General features: G+C 44.1%; 1 protein-coding gene across 1 annotated transcript in view; it reads right to left on the bottom strand.

Annotated features, from left to right (window-relative positions):
- Nucleotides 1-19,196, bottom strand: part of LOC135909720 (cytochrome P450 3A6-like) — a 57,112-nt gene that overhangs the window by 16,271 nt on the left and 21,645 nt on the right. Inside the window, exons 9-13 of the mRNA XM_065441765.2 lie at nucleotides 9,274-9,370; nucleotides 6,061-6,124; nucleotides 5,881-5,989; nucleotides 4,025-4,116; nucleotides 721-861 (exon numbers count right to left, since the gene is read on the bottom strand). Coding sequence (XP_065297837.1) covers nucleotides 721-861; nucleotides 4,025-4,116; nucleotides 5,881-5,989; nucleotides 6,061-6,124; nucleotides 9,274-9,370 — 503 coding nt within the window. The remainder of the gene's footprint in view (nucleotides 1-720; nucleotides 862-4,024; nucleotides 4,117-5,880; nucleotides 5,990-6,060; nucleotides 6,125-9,273; nucleotides 9,371-19,196) is intronic.

The following is a 19,196-nucleotide window of genomic DNA, read 5'->3' as shown; positions in this document are numbered from 1 at the left end:
CAGTCCCACCAAAAAGAGCGCCATGACCTCAATCCTCCCCCTCACCCCTTCCCCGTCGACTCACTCGTCTGGCTTTGGGTCCCGCCTGTTGCTGCTCCTGGCCTTTCGTCCAAGCTCCTCCCGAAGTACCACGGGCCCTACCGCATGGTTGCACAAACATCACCAGTGAACTACGTGGTCGAACTCGTATCGCCATCTCCCGATCTCCGTCGATGAGGGCGAGAGACTGTACATATTGACCGGCTGAAGCAGTACTACGATCCGCCCACCTCTTCCTAGGTCGTCAAGATGGCTGCTCTTCAATTCCGGGGGTGATCGTGACGAAGAAGATCGGCAGGCTGAAAAGCCCCATGGCCATCGCGTGGCTCGTACCCAGTTCGCTCGCTGGCTGCGCCCTACCTGCTGTTGCCGCGTTGGTCGCTGCTTCTCTACGACCCGAATAACCCCCCCTTATAATATGTATATAGCAAGCTTAAGTTCGTATAGTTAATTAATTTTTAAAAGTCCATGTTTCAAGAAAGAAGGTGCCGTGTGATCACGGGATCCAAGGTGTTCAACACAGCGAACTGCTTGTTTTTGAAGACATATCAATTAATCCAATTTAGGTTAAAATGTAGTCCCCCTTAGACAAGTTAAACCACTCCATTCGTGTTCTCTGCAAAAAGCCATCAGCATTCATTTGAAATGAGTGATCCTCCAACAACGTCGACGTGCGCTCACCTTTCCGGGTCAAATTTTTCAGGTTCCTTCCAGTATTGCGGGTCATGGTGCAGCTGGTACGTAGGCACCAGAACCGAGGTTCCTTTCTTAATGACGTACTTGCCGCAACGATAGTCTTCATCCGCACATCGGGAAGTAAATCTAGCGAAGAAGAATTGGAGATTCGTAAACGTGAATGTGTAACCAATCAAAAGATTGCACGCATTTCAATCATATAGCAGGTGAGATTCCTTGCAACATTGCAACAGAGTCTTGCCGTATTATCTGTCCTTTTTGCCCTGAAAGACTGCTTGAGTACCTTATGACAAGTTGAATAAGCTTCGCAACATTATTGCGCGGAAGTTCCCTGAAAAATTAAATTGGTGCTCTTAAAGCAAGATGCGCCCATAAAGGGCCCCCATAAGCTCGTGGTTTTAATCAGGCGTCGAGAACACGTGGTAGATATATTCATTAGCGAGATAATAAAATGTGATTGCACGACCACTTTACTTTCAAAATTGTCATACAAGCTCCGAAGGAAGCCCTTCACATTTTAGCGCTAATATTATCCTTGCCATTTTTAATATAACAAGAGCCCACATACAAAAAGCGGGATGACGTTTGCCGGCTGAATTAGTAGGTGTAGCTGTTCTGCGAAATTGTCAGCTGAGAACCCATGCTTGTCACGATTAGTCGCCTATTTAAAAAAAAAATTATTAAGCATTTTACAGAAATTACATTTTACAGTCAGGCATACTGCACACAATGCAGCAACTTAACGTTGCTGCATTGTGTGCAGTATGACTGACTTACTATAATGCCAAGCCGAAAGATATGATTGTTTAATCTGAAAACGTCATTGCCCTTTAAAGCCTGCTTTATAATTTTGATTGGGTAGTTACTTTTGCCTAAAATGGCATAACGAAGAATTATTGCATTCGTCATGTGGGTTTGAAAGAGCACTTGATTTTCAGATAAGACTTTTATCAAACACACTGCCAGCATGCGACCGCCAATTCATTTCGGCTCCGGTTCAACAGTGGCTCCTAACGCAGTGCGAAGAGACTTCAGCAAAAATTTTGCCTGATCTCGAACAACAAACCTTCAATCATTCACGCCAACCACAATGAAATGCAGTGTAATGACAAGCACGTGATTTAACACAGCGTTTTTACTCATAAGCATCAATATTAGCGTTCAAAATGTAATACAACATGTGCGACACTTATGTCTTTTAAAGCTCCCGGAGTCGTATCGGTTTGGCCGCCCGCTAATGCGATCACCAGAATTGTTTCAAAGTGTTCTGTGAACCGGAATTCGTTAAAGTAATTTTCTTTGCGATATCTTTGTTTAAAGCTGGTTACAAATGCTAACGTGCCGGTTTCATACGACAAACATCCTAAAGGGATCCGCGTAACGAACGAAACTTCGAAAGGGTCCTGGCACAAAATTCTCTATTTTTATCTTTTCTTTGCCTTAAATGAAAGCTTGAACACTTCAGGGCCTAGAAATAAACCTGGAAAGCGTCAGATCAACGCCCACGTTCAGCTGTAATACTTATTTCCACAAACTGGCTCCTGTATTCGCACCCAAAAACTGCCTGAATCCCGGCATCATGACAGCATGGTTTGCTTCGGCTGCCGCCGTTGCCATAAACAAACACAACCACAAGGTAAGCGAAAGGGGAAAAATTGAACTGACTGACCCCCAAATTTTGAGTTGGCCTACCCCCAAATTTTATTTGGCGCACTACCGAAGTTGAAGTTGGCCAACACCAAAATGTAAGTTGGCCCACGCCCAAATTTCAATTTGCCAACCAAAATTTCAGTTGGCCCGTTCCTATATTTCAAGTTGGCCCACCCACAGTTTTCAGTTTGCCCGCTCTTGCTATACGTACCATCATGGATTTTCTGTGGAACCCTATGTATGCCTACGGGTATGCATAAATCTCATCGTATGGGTAGCCTCTTTGATCAATTTTGTTTTTTGGCGGTTCAAATGGTTCCTTTTCACTTAAAAGCTAGCAATGAGCTACAGTTACACTATTCAAACGATGAACTCTCCTAACTTAGAAAGTTACGTATTTTTGTGCAGATGCAGGCAATTATGCTTTTCCCGTCACGGGCAGATTTTGAGGGGCATGCGCCAGAAAATACTTGTACAATAAAAATGTCATCAGCTTGAGTGTAGCCCGAACCACCAAACAAGAAACTAACGCAGAAGTGATTAAAAATTTGAATTGCGTTCTGTATGTAAAGATCAGCTACACTATAGGCGATGAGAGTTTTTCCCGTCTACGAATATTTCTTTGCTTCCGGACTTCTTCCGATCAAGAATGATTAGTAACTTAAGAAACATGTGCAGCACTACTTCTTTGTTTTCTTTAGAGCAGCGTATATATAAGTAACTTTATTGCTACAGGAAATCTGAAGAATTTGACGTCATAAAGTGACAATAGTATGGGGTGACGCCGGGTCAAGCGTTGCGAAAAATATTTTAACATCAAATCAAAATAAGTGTCTCCCTACCTTCATTCTACTAACAATTCCGTAATACAGTTCAGTAGTATACTTTCCGTAGTATACGATTCCGTCATCACGTGTCAGTGCAGCGAAACCAGAACATAGCAAACCCGCGTAAAGGGAAACATAAATACTATTGAACACACTGAATGATGCTCATGTAAAATAACTGCCTAATAACCATACTGTAGATTGAACATATCGAACTCGGGGAGTTCGGTGATAGTGCCATTAATCTGCTTGCATCTCATGAACTTACCATGGTGAGGAAGTGGAAACATCAGGTTCACGCAATTTCACGATTCCCAAATGACGTCATTAGGGAAGCTTAGAAACAGTTCCAAGCACAGCAATAGTGACTGCCTTCTACGCGCGCTTTTGTTCTCCAAAAATAGGATTTCGTGCTCGATTATTTTCTTCATTGGCGATTAAAACTGGTACAAGCTACAAGCTGTGTAAGTATGTAGTAGGTAAGTGGGATTAGTATACCAAATCATTGATTTGCTGACCTAAATTGAGCTAAAAAGCTTGATGGTCATCCCCATGTACTACCCTACTCCTTTGAAGAGTAAGTTTTTGCATGTTTCATGGGACACTTTCAGCCAACGCAATGAGCTCGGAACAAGCACTACTTACGTTGGCACCTTACTCTTTGTCGACTACCATCTTTTCGTGTAGAGTGCCCGTTTAGCTAGTAGCTTCTATGACAAACTTAATTTAAAAAAGAAAACACCTGCTAGCTCACTTGTGCCGTACTCTAATCACGGAAAGTGGTTCTCAAAGAGGTAATGAAGGTTTCTCACATGATTACTGGTGGATACAGCCGCAGGGTCTCATAAATGACTTGGTTTGAGTAAGGAAGAGTCGTAACAGTGCGCAGAGATAGGTGGTCTCCCTGAAAAAGGCACAAGAAACACATACGTAAGTGGCACACCCGAGCGAAGGTCAGAAGAGGTACCGGACAACTTGCATAAGATCACTGCATCTTTTAGAAGATTCCCTTTTCATGAAGCGGCATGGTAAGAACTATGAATATTATTCAATGGTCGTACATTATTAGTGACAATTGAATTCTTCAAGTAACTAGCGACAGGCCACATTCAAATGATGGACATACAAATTCGTGCTGCTCATTGACATTAGCTACGGAGAAATCGCGTCCAATGTACACGTCAGCATGGTGCGAGTGGTTGAAGGGGCCTGAGGACTGCATGCCCGTTCCGACAGAGGAAGAAACGGAGACACAGCACCAGTACGCTTACTGGTATTGATTAAAGCAATTTTTCGCATGTCGCTACCACCGCGTAGTCTAGGGGCACCTTCGATCTCGCCCACCGCGTTGAAATTTGTATTGCCTACGACTATACATGTTATAAGAGTATATTAATGGTTCGCGCCTTAGTCACTAGTATCATCAATAATGACGACGACTCCTCCCAGTAAAGAAATTTTTTTATGAATATTGTGTAAGATTATGCTCATTTTTGAGTTTTAGTATTATTATTACAAAATTACCATAGGATAGAAATTGAGCAACGATTGACGTATAGGAGTTTAATTTATGGCGACTTGAATAAAAGTAGTACATCTGGGCTCCTGCACAGGAGATTGTTCTTTAGGCCTCCAGTCTCTAAAGACACGTTGTAGGTTGAGGAAAGAGCAACGCCACCTCTTATGCCTCGTATTTTACCGACAGGGTCACGCACGCTTCTGTGCCGCTCAATGAGGTGACCACGTGCTGACAAAATTGTATTTGCACTAAAGAAAAGACCTTGCCTCGGTAGATAACTGACAAGATTTTATCGACAGCATGCCAGGGTTAAGTACAAGCTGCTCGGGGAGCCCATCACTCTCATGTAGAAGTCACGTGCAGCTGACAGAAAAGTAGAAGTATAAAAATTGACAAAGAAATGATGCAGGTCTCCATTACCGTGTGCACTGGTCTACGCGAAGCTTTCATAAACTATCTACACGAAATAGCGGAATAAGACAAGAGGTGCGCTGCAGATTCCAGTGACTGCCTGTACCTTAGCCATTATGCGGCAACATGACAAGAAACTGCAACCTTTATTTAACACTAAAACGTTTTGAAGAGTGAAAGAGTTCAGTATTGAACCAGCAACGGTCAGCTGTCCACGCGGCTTTACGTCCATGGAGGTTTCAGTCATCGAGAACTGAGACAGAACTATCCTAATTTTTTTATCACGACCTTGAGACGGTTGCGTGTATAATTTTCAAATTTTCTCGTGCACAGGTATGGTATCCCAAATTCCGGTATGGTCTTGTTTGGTCTAGTAATGTGAGCCACAGTACAGTACAACTTGTTTTACATAATATGGTTTCTGTCGACTACCTCGGAAAAACCTTATAGAATTACTCCTGTGCTGAGCATTGTATCATGGTGCCCTGGTGGAAAAAATTATTAAGAAAGCCTCCGTCGCGTCATCTCGCGGCACCGTTTTGCTGGTTCGGGACCCAAACTGAAACGATCAACCGAGATTAGTGCTATTTCTGAACGCTTTAGAGCAGTTTCGCCAACTCCTGAACTGAAGCAAGCGCATTTTATTGTTCCTAAATTGCACAGGGGTGTACATACCTCTAAGAGAAATTAGAAACATCATAATGATCTAGCGAAGAAGTATTCAAAATACCAGCTAACCTCTGCATCGAAGGCGTCAAGGACCTCCTGACGCATTTTCTCCTGCACCTCCGGATACCTCCCCATCAGATAAAACCAGAAAGTCAAAGTCATCCTTGTGGTATCGTATCTGCAATTACAAAGAAACACCGTATTTGCCTAATATTTCTGCCTTCCGATTAGAGTGACAGCGATGCTTACCCTCCAATGAAGATGGCCATGCAGTTTGAAGACAGCTGATTTAACGTCTCTGGAGGGAGGGGTGCTTTGGAGAAAGCATGAGCGAGGTCAGAAAATGTAAAAATATATATTATTTTAGCATTCGCTGCAGTTATAAAGCGCGTTGTCAGCTTGAACCTTGATGCTTAGTCACACTTTGTTAGTTTTCCTGTAATGTAGCTAGAAAGGCACATTAAACAAACACAATAAGAAATTACTTCATTTGAGAAAAAAACTGGGCGCTACATCTGTGCGAATATAAAGCAGCTTACGAGGAGATTTTAGCGCATGCATAAATTTCGCAGTGCATTTGTTTGCCCGATAAACTTTGGGTAAAATCATAACCTAGTGAGATGTGCGAGAGATTATTTCCCCAAAAGCGATTGCCATTCACATCTTCGTACGTTTTGGGTTTTTCAGCCACAAATCACAGAATACGAAATATATATTTTTCACTAATAAATGTTCTCAATCAAAACTCCAACTAGCATTCAAAAGTGTAGGGCTTGCTAGCGTTATCGTGCAGTTAATAAAATCGTCCTCCATGTGATTTGAATGATACAGGCTGTTAAGCAAGCGCCAATAAATAAAAAAATTGTATTTCAGGTGTTTTTGTGCGCAGTTAGGAGCAAAAGATGATTGTCTCTATGCCGACAATGCAGCCTAGAACATGTGCATCATTTGTCGTTGGTTTAGCCGATCTGTCACTCATGTCATGTCGACGCGAGCGCACCTTAGATGTAGCGACCGAGTCTACCACGTGGATTCGGTGTTCACAAACATAGAGCACGCAGCGGAGCACAATTTCTAGCGATTACAAATGAGTAAGGCTGATCAGCTAGCGTTACACGGGCTCTGAGGTGCCCCTCAGGCTCGGTGAAAACACGCATTCTGCGGATAGCATATGCTGCTGTGAATGTCTCAGCTAAACTTTGGCGTCGTGTGCGTCGCATGGAGCTCGCAAGCGTAGCGCGAACTCACCTTGTTTCCGAAACCCTCCCTTTTCAAAATCAGTCTTCTCCTCTCTCTTTTCGGGCTGCTTTGTTTCGTAATAAAGCAGATTCCAATACACGGTTGCTATTCCAAGCACGAGGGAAGCCCACGAATACATGCAAAATTGCCTGGTGACTGGCCGATCGATGCACTTCTCGTGTACTAGCGGGCTTCGTCCATGCTTGGAAATTACTTTTACGTAGCACGTAATGAGCAGCACAAAGATGTATAGGGCGTTTTTAATGTTGCTCTACAATTTTTTCTTTCCCACTTTTCACCTATTTATAACTTTTAATTAAGCTGACAAATATACGAATTACGGGGTTAAGTGGGATTGCCTGGAAGTGGGAGTGCCTGCTAGAGACGAGAAACAACATTGCCCAAATTCTGTCCAGCTACTTGGCATTTGCATATTTTTAGGGATTGCTCAAGTTACCAGGGACACTTCATATAGGAGTCAATACCACAACACGTCAAAATTGCTATCGTTAAGGTTGCCAGATTAGAAACAAGTCAAGCATGCCGGATTCGACTAATGGCTCCTCTATGTCAATGTGGCTTTAAGGTCCTTACCTTTTGCGAACGGTGGGCTACACTGAATTTGAACAATGCCGTTAAGGTGCAGCATTCGCTTTCGTGTTGTCACGGTGTTTTATATCTTACGGCGTATTGTTCATACACAGCTAACAAGATCCCAAGCTTCCAGAACGAGCTGGAAACATTGCTTGTGCGCAGCAATAGTCATTGCGCAACTTATTTTGTTCAGGCGCAGCAACAGTTGGCAGGTGAAGTTAACTTTGTCAAGCGCGCCTAAAACCTTAGGAATTGAAATCACTCATAGTCCGCGCCCAGCGAAATCTTAACGTTCATTTTTTTTAGACTGGAAATTATGGTAATTATTTCTCTTGAGAATGTTATGTTACCATGTCCTGCCAAGCGCTTGCGTGAGTTGGCGTGTGCTGCGTAACTATCAGGAAAAAAGTCTAAGACACAAATGAAATAGTTCCCAAATGATGTCGGTAGTCAGGTGCGAAGAAGTTGCCGGACGCGCATCTTGCCCTCTTTCTTTGAACGAGAAATATGATCCCCTAGCATTGAAAAATGAAAAAAAAAATGTTCGCTTGACCTTTAATTTTAAGGTACTTGAGCTATACTACTCTTGGAGTAGATTCAGTGTTTTGACTAAATCGGCTATTGCTTAAAATGAATTAGCTGGTTCTTGGTTTATCTTGAGTGGGGCTTGGTATACAATGAGTGCCAACTAGACTAATTTGTATGATTCCCACAATAAATTGACTGGTATTTTTGAGTAAATCGACCAAAAATATCTGTACACCTACTCCTTTTTAGAAGATGACTACAGTAATGAGGACGGGGGACGGGATCTTATAATTTATGTATTTGCCGTCTTGCATAGCGAATGGCCTGCTAGAGTATAAAAGTGTGTTTGCCATATAAGAACTGTCGTTGCAAACGCAGTAGTCGAAATAGCTCTATGAAACATTCTGCCTGTACAAGCTGTATAGGTTTGTCTGAAGGCCCATATATATTGTGCTGCTTGCCTTGAATATGCCTGGTGTAACGAAGAGTCATTAATTCGCAAGAGATAACTTTAAAGATGTACGCGCTTGCAGGTGTTGGTGTGGGCGCTGCACGAATGCCGAGGCCGACGTCAGTGCATAATATATAACTGCAATCAGGCCTTTGAACGGTTTCTTGCCGCGTAGTTTGACACGTGCTGTAGCTATAATCTGGTACCACGATAAGGTGAGCACATGATAAGAATTCAGCTAGTTCTTATCACTACGCTGAGCCTGTTGCGAAAAAGTGAGCTTAATAAAGGTATAAAATATGCAGAACATTTTGGAGCGTCGAATGCGCCCAAAGTAGGTGTTGCTAAAGCGAACATAAAGTACAGTCAAATAGGTATTTTCGATGCGCTATACACACCTGTATGGAGTTGCTAATGTAGCTTTATAAATGATGCTTAAACCTTGTAAAACTTGCTGCTTGCGACCCCCTTTAAAGAGTGGGCTGGGCATCCAAAACGTATCAGGGTTAGGATTGAGTTTTCAGCAATCTCAATATCTTCTTTCCGAAAACATGAGGACGTCTTGTTCCCTTTCTCGCACATTTCTATGTTATTTGCCTCATTTCTAACAAGTTTCGTCCAGTAGGTTAGGTCAAGAATTGACGTGATACCTGTGTTGTCTACACTGACGTCATACTTCCCGACTTCGGAAACTTCTCCCTCTACAAGACCATCCAGAAGAATTTGTGCCATGTCCGGTAGTCTCACCTGAAAGAAAGAATACAGTAGAAGGCACATTTCGACACAGTCTTCCGGAAATAATGGTCATCACTAAATATCTGCGTCTGGCGACGCACAAGCTATTTAATCTCTCCGTGTCACCTAGACGATAACGCTAAGGCAATTCCTTACCACCGCTGCACTCATGGGCAAACAATTCGTGGATATCGTTTCATTTTACCCACTTTTGATTTCTTAGACACGCATCTTCGTTTATTGTTTCAGTGATGCATGTGAGGTCTCGATATTCCAGATTCGCGTCGTTCGACTTAAGGTGTAATTATTGTAATTAATTAATTATTGCAGCGACAACAGTTGAATAACAGAAGTTTATTGCACCGTTGCGGGAGAGCTGTGCGCTCCAAGCCAAAAATTAAAAAAAAAACGTTCAGCGTGCGTGCTCCTGCAGGCATGGGCAGAGAAGATGTGGCCGTGGCTCTCGCTGGCCTTCTGCCCTACACCATCAGGGAAACCATTTCCTCTTTTGCTTCTTGAGTCAAGGCTTTGTGAGCACAATGGTCACTTCACACAAAGGAATGCCGAGAAAACCTACTCAATCGCGTAAAGGTGGCGAGCGTAGGTAACGCTGGGTCGACACGCAGGCCAGCCCGCACGCCGGAATTCGGAGAGAAACCACTCCATGGCGTAGAGGGGGTGAGCGTAGATTAAAGGAGAGTAGCATTTGCACTGGCGCGTATTCCCGCCGCTCACACGCGGCGGACAAGTTTTTCATGTTGACAAGCGAGACGATTAGGGATGTCGTGTCTTAGGTGCTTGGCATCCGTTTCCTTCATCACCACACGCAGTGAACCGTAACCAGAGCCGAAATACACGAACAAAATCGAAGTAATGAACAATGCTCAAACAATGAATTTCATTGGAGCCAACGTATCGACAAAGGGACTTTCCTTCGCCAGTTGCCCTGACAATGACAAGTCACTTCCAAGACTCTCACACGAGCCTCGTTGTCCGAAAGTTAGGCCCAGAGACACGGTTTTCTTGAAGTTTTCATGACTTCCAAGTCTTCGTCTTTCCCGTGAACTTCTGCTGTCATTCCGTGATTGCTGTCATTTGCTTATATTTATAAGTGATGGTCTGTGTTCAGAAACTTTACTTTACGCTCAAAGATTGCCCACCATTTCTTCAATCGCTTCGTTATCCCACGCATCAGAACCGTGAATGTCGGATACGATAGCAATTTTCCTTTAGCTTGAATTTCTATACCGAGGACGACTAAACATTCGTATTGATGAAACAAAAAAAAACACCGATATTTGTTACCTCTGTATACTTGTAGGCTACGATAACGTGTCAGTTCAATCTGGCCTGTTTCATTATCTAGATTCAATGTTACTCATTATATAATTAACACCCATAACGGGGGGTTGCGTTAAATGATAGACTAGCTGTCCTTTGATTCGCTGACACCATGAATAAACATAGCGCTGTCACAACATAGCGCTGTCACAACATAGCACTGACACAACTGCGGCAGGGGCAAAGGCCTGAATTTCGCGGCGTACTATCTGTGTCAGCTAATCTGGTGTAACTGGCGGCTTTGCTACCGTGTGGTCTTCGGAAAAGGACATTGTCGCCGTGTTGGGAAGACGGGCAAACGCTTGGCCAACGAGCCGGCTTTTAGCCTGCTCAAAGCGCCGGCATTCCTTGGTAATAGCGTCGACTTTAGAGACATTTTGGCACACCCAAAAGTTCAAGGCAATCAGTTTCAAGATATGCCCAACCTTGCCGTCCTCCGGTATCTTGGTATCGGCCTTTCGACATGGCGATAACACGCCTTCAATTTGCGACACGTAGGATTCTGCAGACGTCTGCGCACGTGACGCGAGCACCTTTTTCGCGGCGATCTTTTGGCCAACGGGCTTCCCAAACAAGCATCAGTTTTTCGTTGCAGGGGACCCAGCTCCCGATATCAGTTTCGTGGTTATCGAACCATAGTATTGCTGCACTTTTGAGGTTGAAAATAATATTTGCCAACATCAGGGTCGGGTCCCATCAGGTGTCAGCACTCACACATTCGTACTCTGCCCATCAGTTTTCACCGTCCGCTTCACCGGAATCGCACTGGCTAGGATCCAGAGGTTCAACCAGCACGACCGTTGCAGTGGCAGGCTCCAGTGTAGGCACTGCGTCTTCCGCCCTTGCAGACAGATATCCAACACTATGGCCGCTGCGGAGTTCCGTTGTGAGGCGCGACGTACTCAGCACTTCCACCAATGTGTGACGGAGGCAAGATGTAAGCGAAACATCTGCTCGTGGATCGGAGGGTGTCACGGAGAAAGCTGGCAAACAGGCGGCCTCGAGCTCGCGGTGAACAATACGGGTTACATTGTCACAGGGGGTGGTCTGACGCGGTCGAACCTCACATGTCAACGTAGCAGCAGTATTGGGTAGCCGCCTGATGTGATGTGTGATAGGGCAGCTCTTAGCTTGTTCAAGGCGGCGGCATTCTTTGATGATGGTGTCGATAGTCGAGACGTGACCAAAAACAAGCAAATTGAAAGCATCGTAAGCGATGCCTTTTAGCGCATGCGGCACTTTATCTGCTTCAGACATCGTATCGACAGCTTTGCGGCAGAGTGCCAAGACGTCGAGGATGTATGAAACGTACGGCTCTGTAGATGTCTGAACACGAGACGCAAGAGCCTTTCTCGCGGAAGCCTTGCGCCCAATGGTGTCGCCGAACAGTTCCCTGAGCTTTTCTTTGAAACTGTCCCAACTGTTTATCTCGTCGTCATGCGTTTGGTGCCACACGCGTGGGGTGCCGTCGAGATAAAAGATGACATTGGCGAGCATGATCGTTGGATCCCACCTCTTATTAGCACTGGCGTGTTCATACAGCTTGATCCATTCGTCAACGTCCTCTCCCTCTAGGCCAGAGAACACACCAGGGTTCACGATGTTGGGCAACCGTGATGATTGGAGCAGTCGGACAAGTCGAAGCCGTTGCAGAGGCTGTCACGTCACCGGGAGGCATGGTGACAAGCTCGATGTACCGACCACTTCGGAGTTGCCTGGTGAGAACGCGGATCGCTAACCTCCACCAGAATGTTACGTGTGGAAAGACAGATGAAAGAGGCTATATACAGGGTATTTACACTGGAGTCAGACCACCAGGCCGACACTCGCCCACGCCAAGGGCACGGACCCACTTCGTCGTTGTTCTCACGGCGGCTCGTCCCTTGAGCCTCGCTCGATGATATCGTAATAATATATTTACAAAATATTTGCAACGCAAGCTAGGGCAAGGCAAGATGTCTGATCCGGCCCACGTGCAATCGTCCCCATCGTCGTCTTTATCGCTCTGCCTAGCTGGGTATTCATCCAACTATCGATCGCTCCGTAACAATATAATGTTGCATATTAGTTCATGTCGACGCATTTGCGCCGCTGCTTTGTTCTGTGGGCAGCCTGAGAAGGAGGCGGCATGGTTCCCCGCACAGTTCGCACATTTAGGTTGAAGAAGTGACTTGCACTGCTTGTGGTCATGGTCTTCTGAGCATATTTTGCATCTACGTGTGCTACGGCAGGTTTTCGCCATGTGCCCGAATCTCTGGCAATTATAGCAGCGAAGTGCGGGTCCTAGGTATTCCTCGACAGGGTGACTGGTGAAACCCAAGTAAATTCTTCCAGGAATAGGGCGGTCGTCTCTGAAAGTCAAGATTACCGTGTGAAGTGGATATGACTTCACTGCTCCATCTTCTTGGCGGGAATACCTTATCTGTCTGCGTGCCGATATAACTCCTGCGTCTTTCAAGAAGTCTAGGAGTTGATCGTCTGTGTACTGCAGAGGCACATGTTTTATTTTCCCAACGTTTCGCGTGTACGACTCTGGGATGAATGGCTTGACTTCCAGGCCACCTACACTTGAGAGCATCAAAAGGCGTTTCGCCGATGCTAAGGAAGCAACGCTAACACTGAAACTTCCATCTCTGGTCGTCCTGAAAGACTGTACTTTCTCTTTGGCAGCAGAAACTATTTCGGCAGACACTCGGTTTGGATTTACTTGCCAGAAAGTAGTACCTTCATTTGTTGGGCGAAAGACAACCGGAATGCCTTCGGCTCGCTTTTTCTTATACGTGACCACAGTAAATGGCGCATCTTCACCCATATCTTCATCATCACTTAGCTCATAAGTCGATGTTCTATCATTGTCCTTGCCGTCTTCTAGGCGAGGTTTCTTGGTCTCGGCTTCACCATCAGCCATCATTCCTGAGTTCGCTGAAGTTGATTCTGAGTTGGGGAGAACCAAACGTGCCGGCTTTATGAAGTTTTGTGACGCTTGCAAGGCTCCAGGCTTTTCATTACGGCCCGTAGCGTCATTCATATGGCTTGTTAGGTTTGGACGAGCATAAGGCTCGTGACGATGTTCTCGGCTTCCGACCACCGTAGCGGCGGGGTAATAGACAGGTCTTCAAAAAAGAAATGTCGTACCTGTAAGGCGCCTGGCTCGTCGAATCTTCACCCGAACTTCACCCGATATTCAATCGTCGTCAAAGGTAACCGTAACTATCCAAAAAACCAGAAAACTCAGAGCACCACATAAAAACAGCGACCGAACAGATACACTTCTTCTTCCGCGACGCAATGAACCCGCACCAAACCTCGAGATTGTTCATCCAGTGCCAGATCACCCACCTCAGCGGGCACCGGAACCACCACAGCCAAGAGCACCAACAAGATATCCCTCCTCTAGAGAACAACCAACAGTGCAATCAAGCGACCAATCAAGAGGATCACAGTCAAGAGCCCAGTCCTATGCATCAATACTACGGAAACCCAGAGGACAACAGGCAGAAAGTAATACACAAGAAAGCTCCTGTACTCCCACACATTTCTCTCAGCGACCTTACGCATCCACTGCAGAAGTAACACCAGCTAATAGCGAACATACTACAGCATCGGTGACACAACTGATTTTGCCAATGCTTTTCGCAGCTCTTAAGGCAATCCTATCTGCTTTGCCGGAAGCAAACAACCTACCAGAAGTAAAAGCCTTGTTGCCTCTAGAAGCACTGTTGTGTCAACAATCCGGGCCGAAACTGCGGCAGGCACTACATGAATAACCGCTACAAAAATGTCTTCATATTTCAGTGGAATGCCAACAGTCTTCGAAGAAAGTGCGCTGACTTTCGTAAACTGCTTGTGCAATACAACTTCCCAATACTTTGCATTCAAGAGGCGGGAATCACTGACGACTTTCGCCTCTCGAATTATGTGATATATAAGACTTCTCGTCAAGGTGCTGTTAGCAGAGTGCTCCTGTGCGTCAGAAAGGACTTACCATCTTATCAAATTCAGTCCAGTGATTCAGACTTCCTGGAATTCATCGCATGTAAATTATCCTTTGGCAAGCTCTGTATAACAGTGATTAATCTATATCTACAACCTTCAAACCGGATTTCAGTAGAAGCGCTAGTGGATATATTCAAAATAGCTCATTCTAATGTATTTATATGTGGCGACTTCAACGCACACAACATCATCTGGGGCAGTGATCACTGTGATGCACGGGTAATGTTATTGAATGCGCCATAGATAAATGCAACTTGACTGTTTTAAACGATGGGTCGCCAACATTCCTTCGTGGATATAATTACTCAAGCTGCATAGATGTTACCCTGTGTTCACATGATCTAGTGAATGGTGTGGGATGGACAACAGATATGGAAACGCGCGGAAGTGATCATTTTCCCATTCTTGTTAACCACCCTAGCATGCACTATGATATCAGGCGTTACAGCAGACTAACCAACTGGCAAGCTTTTCGATACCGCCTAACGGATCAAATTAACCAACATGCAACAGTGGAAAAATTTACAGAATTTTTGCAGGATAATATGAACATATGCACAAAGAAGGTCCCAATACCAAAAGACTATGCTGCAGTTGACGGAGAATATGAACACCTAAGAGCCATCCGACGCCGATCCGAAAGAGCTTACCGACGGAGCGGAAGTTTAGAAGCATACAGAAACGCTCAGAAAATACACAATGTAATGCGCAGACGAATGGAAAGCTTAGGCAAACGGCGCTGGCGCGATTTCTGCGGCACGCTGTCTCCTCACACGGCTGTCCCACGAATTTTTCTAGTAATTCGTTCTTTAAGCGGACCTGTAACACAAAGCTTCCCATTTCGTGCTCTCGCTGTAGCCAGGGACACGTGTGAAATATTAGTTGCAGATGAATTTTGTGAGCTAATTTCCAGATCTGCCTTTTCATCACAATGTGCAGAATTTGATATTTCAGTAGAGTTGGCTAAGCGAAAAATTACTGCTTGCTACTGGGCCCAACATCCTCAGTTAGATCACACTTTCACATTAAACGAGCTCCAATGTGCAATTGCATCATGTCGCCAAAAGTCCGCTGCTGGGCCGGACGGCATTACGTACAATATGCTAAGAAACCTAGGACCGACAGGTACAAATGCGCTCTTAGACATCTATAATAACTTATGGATAGAGGAAACTGTACCTGACTCTTGGAAAGTCGCTCGAATCATACCAATTTTAAGACCTGGTAAGACGCCCTTGTGCCTTGAATCCTTCCGCGCCGTTAGTTTGACAAGTTGTTTATGCAAAGTAATGGAGAAAATGATTGACGCGCGACTTCAATGGTGGTGTAATGAAACGAAGGTGTTGTCCAACTACTTAGTAGGTTTTAGAAAACATAGATGCACAATGGATGCAATATTAGATATAGTAACCTGTGTGGAGCACGAGCGTGCACGTGGAAACATGACGATAGCAGTATTCCTAGACATCAAGAGGGCATTTGACACCGTTAGTCACGTTCATGTTCTGCTAAGCATGTTGGAACTTGGTCTGTCTGGCCGGTCCTTGCGATGGATTTCTGAATTTTTATCAGGTCGCAAAATATTTGTTCAGACGGGTGAAGGAAAGAGTTCTGAACATATTGTCAAACAGGGAGTACCACAGGGAAGCGTACTCAGCCCCTTCCTTTTTAACTGCGTCATGGCTGATTTAACGCGAAGACTACCATCACAGTTAAAGTTTTCACTGTATGCAGATGATGTGTGTATTTGGACATCTGGGTCTAAAGCTCAACTACTCCAGATGGCATTGCAAGACGGCATAAATATCATCAACCAATTTTTGAGAGAAAGAGGAATGGTACTATCACATGCAAAGACTGCTGTATTGCCCTTCACTCGGAAGGTGTTAAAAAATTTCACTCTTAATCTGGAAGGACACCCTCTAACGATTGTCACACAGCATCGATTTCTTGGCATAATACTTGATAGGCAGCTATCCTGGGCACCCCACTTAAAAAAACTCGAAAACGAGGTCAATGCCATAGTGACTGTACTTCGCAGACTTGCAGGCACATCATGGGGCGGATCAGTATCGTCCATGCTGACTGTTTACAATGCATTAATACGACAAAAAATTGCATATTCCGCGCCCATCTTACACGGACTTTCCCACACGTCAGAAGAGAGACTTCAAAGACTTTTAGCTAGAGGACTACGCCTGTGTCTAGGAGTTCCACGAGCGACTTCGAGTTCTCTTGTAATAGCTGAGGCTCGCCAATCAACATTTCCAGTTATGCGAACTACAGAAACATGCCGGCATTATTTCCGCCTTCAAACCCAGCATAAAAACCACCCATTGGCTTTAGACATAATGAATCGAGATAGAAGTTATGTTCATATAGAAATTCAAGAAAATCTTCACATATTGCCAGAAAATGAATTTTGGAACTCAGACATCGAATATCCTCCATGGCTGCTTGCAGTTCCAAAAATTGATTAATCAGTAGAAGGGATATTCAACAAAAGAGACATGTTCATTCAAGCTGCTCAACAACTAGCACTATACCAGATATATATGCGGTATTCAGGATACACACACGTCTATACAGACGGCTCCAGTACAGCAACCTCTTCAACTTCATCATTCATTATACAGCACCTCAACAAACAAGAATCATTTAAGTTATCTCGTGCGACTTCGTCCACAACGGCTGAACTGTTCGCAATCCTATGTGCGGTAAAATTTATATTGTCAGTAGCAGAAGCGCAAAAATGGGTAATTTTCAGCGATTCACAAGCGGCACTAACATCACTCTGCAGCACAAAGGGGAAAACATTCAGCGACAGTATAATATATGAAACACTTAAATACCTCACAAAGGCAAGCGAAGCAAAACATGCAATAGCATTCCAGTCGATACCAGGGCATTGCAACATTCCTGGCAACACAGCAGCTGATGAAGCAGCACGACAAGCGCACCTGAAAGATGATACGGCTCCGCTCCCAATATCAAAGAATGAATTACGCTGCATTATAAGGACAACGTCTTTCAACATGTCTAGAAACACTTGGTTTGACCAGAATTCTAAGAGCTCTGACTTATATCATATTGATCCATTTATTGAATTCAAATTTTCATTGTCATTAGATAGAACTATGGAAACGCTTATTCATCGATTAAGGCTAGGCACTGCCTACACAAAGCATTTCTTACACAGAATTGGCCGAGCGGAAACCCCCGAATGTGATTGCGGATTTGTAGATGAAGATATATATCACCTCCTTCTAGATTGCCCACATCACGACACACCAAGATGCCGACTTAAATCAGCGCTAAGTAAATTAGACCGCAGACCTTTCAGTTTAAGGAAACTTTTGGGCCCTTGGCCAACAACGGCCTTGCAGAAGAGCGCTTTAAAAGCACTAAAGACTTTCTTTGAAGACAGCGGCATCGCTGGACGCTATTAGTGCTTTCATTGTTTTGTTCATTTCAATGTGACTCTATATATCCATCTGTTTGGGAATTATGTTATGTTGACTGCTTTGTTGTGACTGTGAATGGTTGTTTACACGATGTATATACCACCCGCTGACTAGACAATGTGCTATTAGGCAACAGTATCGTTTGTACTTTTGAGACTTTCGACTACATAAGTGTGGAGACATTTGCCATGTATACTGTATGTATCCGCTGACCCGCTGACTAGAAAATGTGTTATTAGGCGACAGTATCGTTTCTACTTTTGAGACTTTCGACTACATAGGTGTGGAGACATTTGCCATAGTCTTCCTGTGGAAACGTTGCTTTATAAGTCCTGGTGCTTGTGTGAAATGATTATTTGATATCTAACCGTGAACCCTGAGTGATGTATGACGGAACCACCCAAGAGATAAGGAGTAGCCGGCGCCTTAAATTGCGCGCCAACATCTCCTTATATCATATGAATAAAAAAAAATTTTGCATATTGTACAGTCTTAAAAGTATGTCGGTGGCATAAAATCTAATATATATATATATATGTATATATATATATATATATATATATATATATATATATATATATATATATATATATATATATATATATATATATATATATATGGGTCATGTAATATAACACAGCTAAAAACATATGCGGTTAACGATAAAAAAATGCCGCCTATATTAGAGATCGCATAGACTACACTAAGCGAAGACCGATGGAGACGCAGCTCTTACCGCCCATGAGGGCCGTCTGTCAGCAATATCGGGAGAGAGGGAGAGAACGGTAGTATAAGGGGAAAGATCAGGTAATAGACTAGCTACAGAATAGTCTCAATCTGCAAGCTGAAAGCATTCCATGTTCAGGTGACTGAGGTGTAGCTGCAGGACGTTAGTTGTGGGTAGTTGGTAATTAATCAATATACATTACTTCATCCCTTCGCACTCTGCAGACAATTTAACTGTTCCCAGATGCGCTACGTGGTGGAAATTGTTTTATCAGAAATGTAACTCGTTACATGCAATTGGTTACTAAAAA

Source organism: Dermacentor albipictus, chromosome 8 (assembly GCF_038994185.2).
Source record: "Dermacentor albipictus isolate Rhodes 1998 colony chromosome 8, USDA_Dalb.pri_finalv2, whole genome shotgun sequence".
Classification (NCBI taxonomy): domain Eukaryota; kingdom Metazoa; phylum Arthropoda; class Arachnida; order Ixodida; family Ixodidae; genus Dermacentor; species Dermacentor albipictus.
The sequence above is the reverse complement of the archived record's forward strand: the minus strand, read 5'-3'. Positions and strand labels throughout refer to the sequence as shown.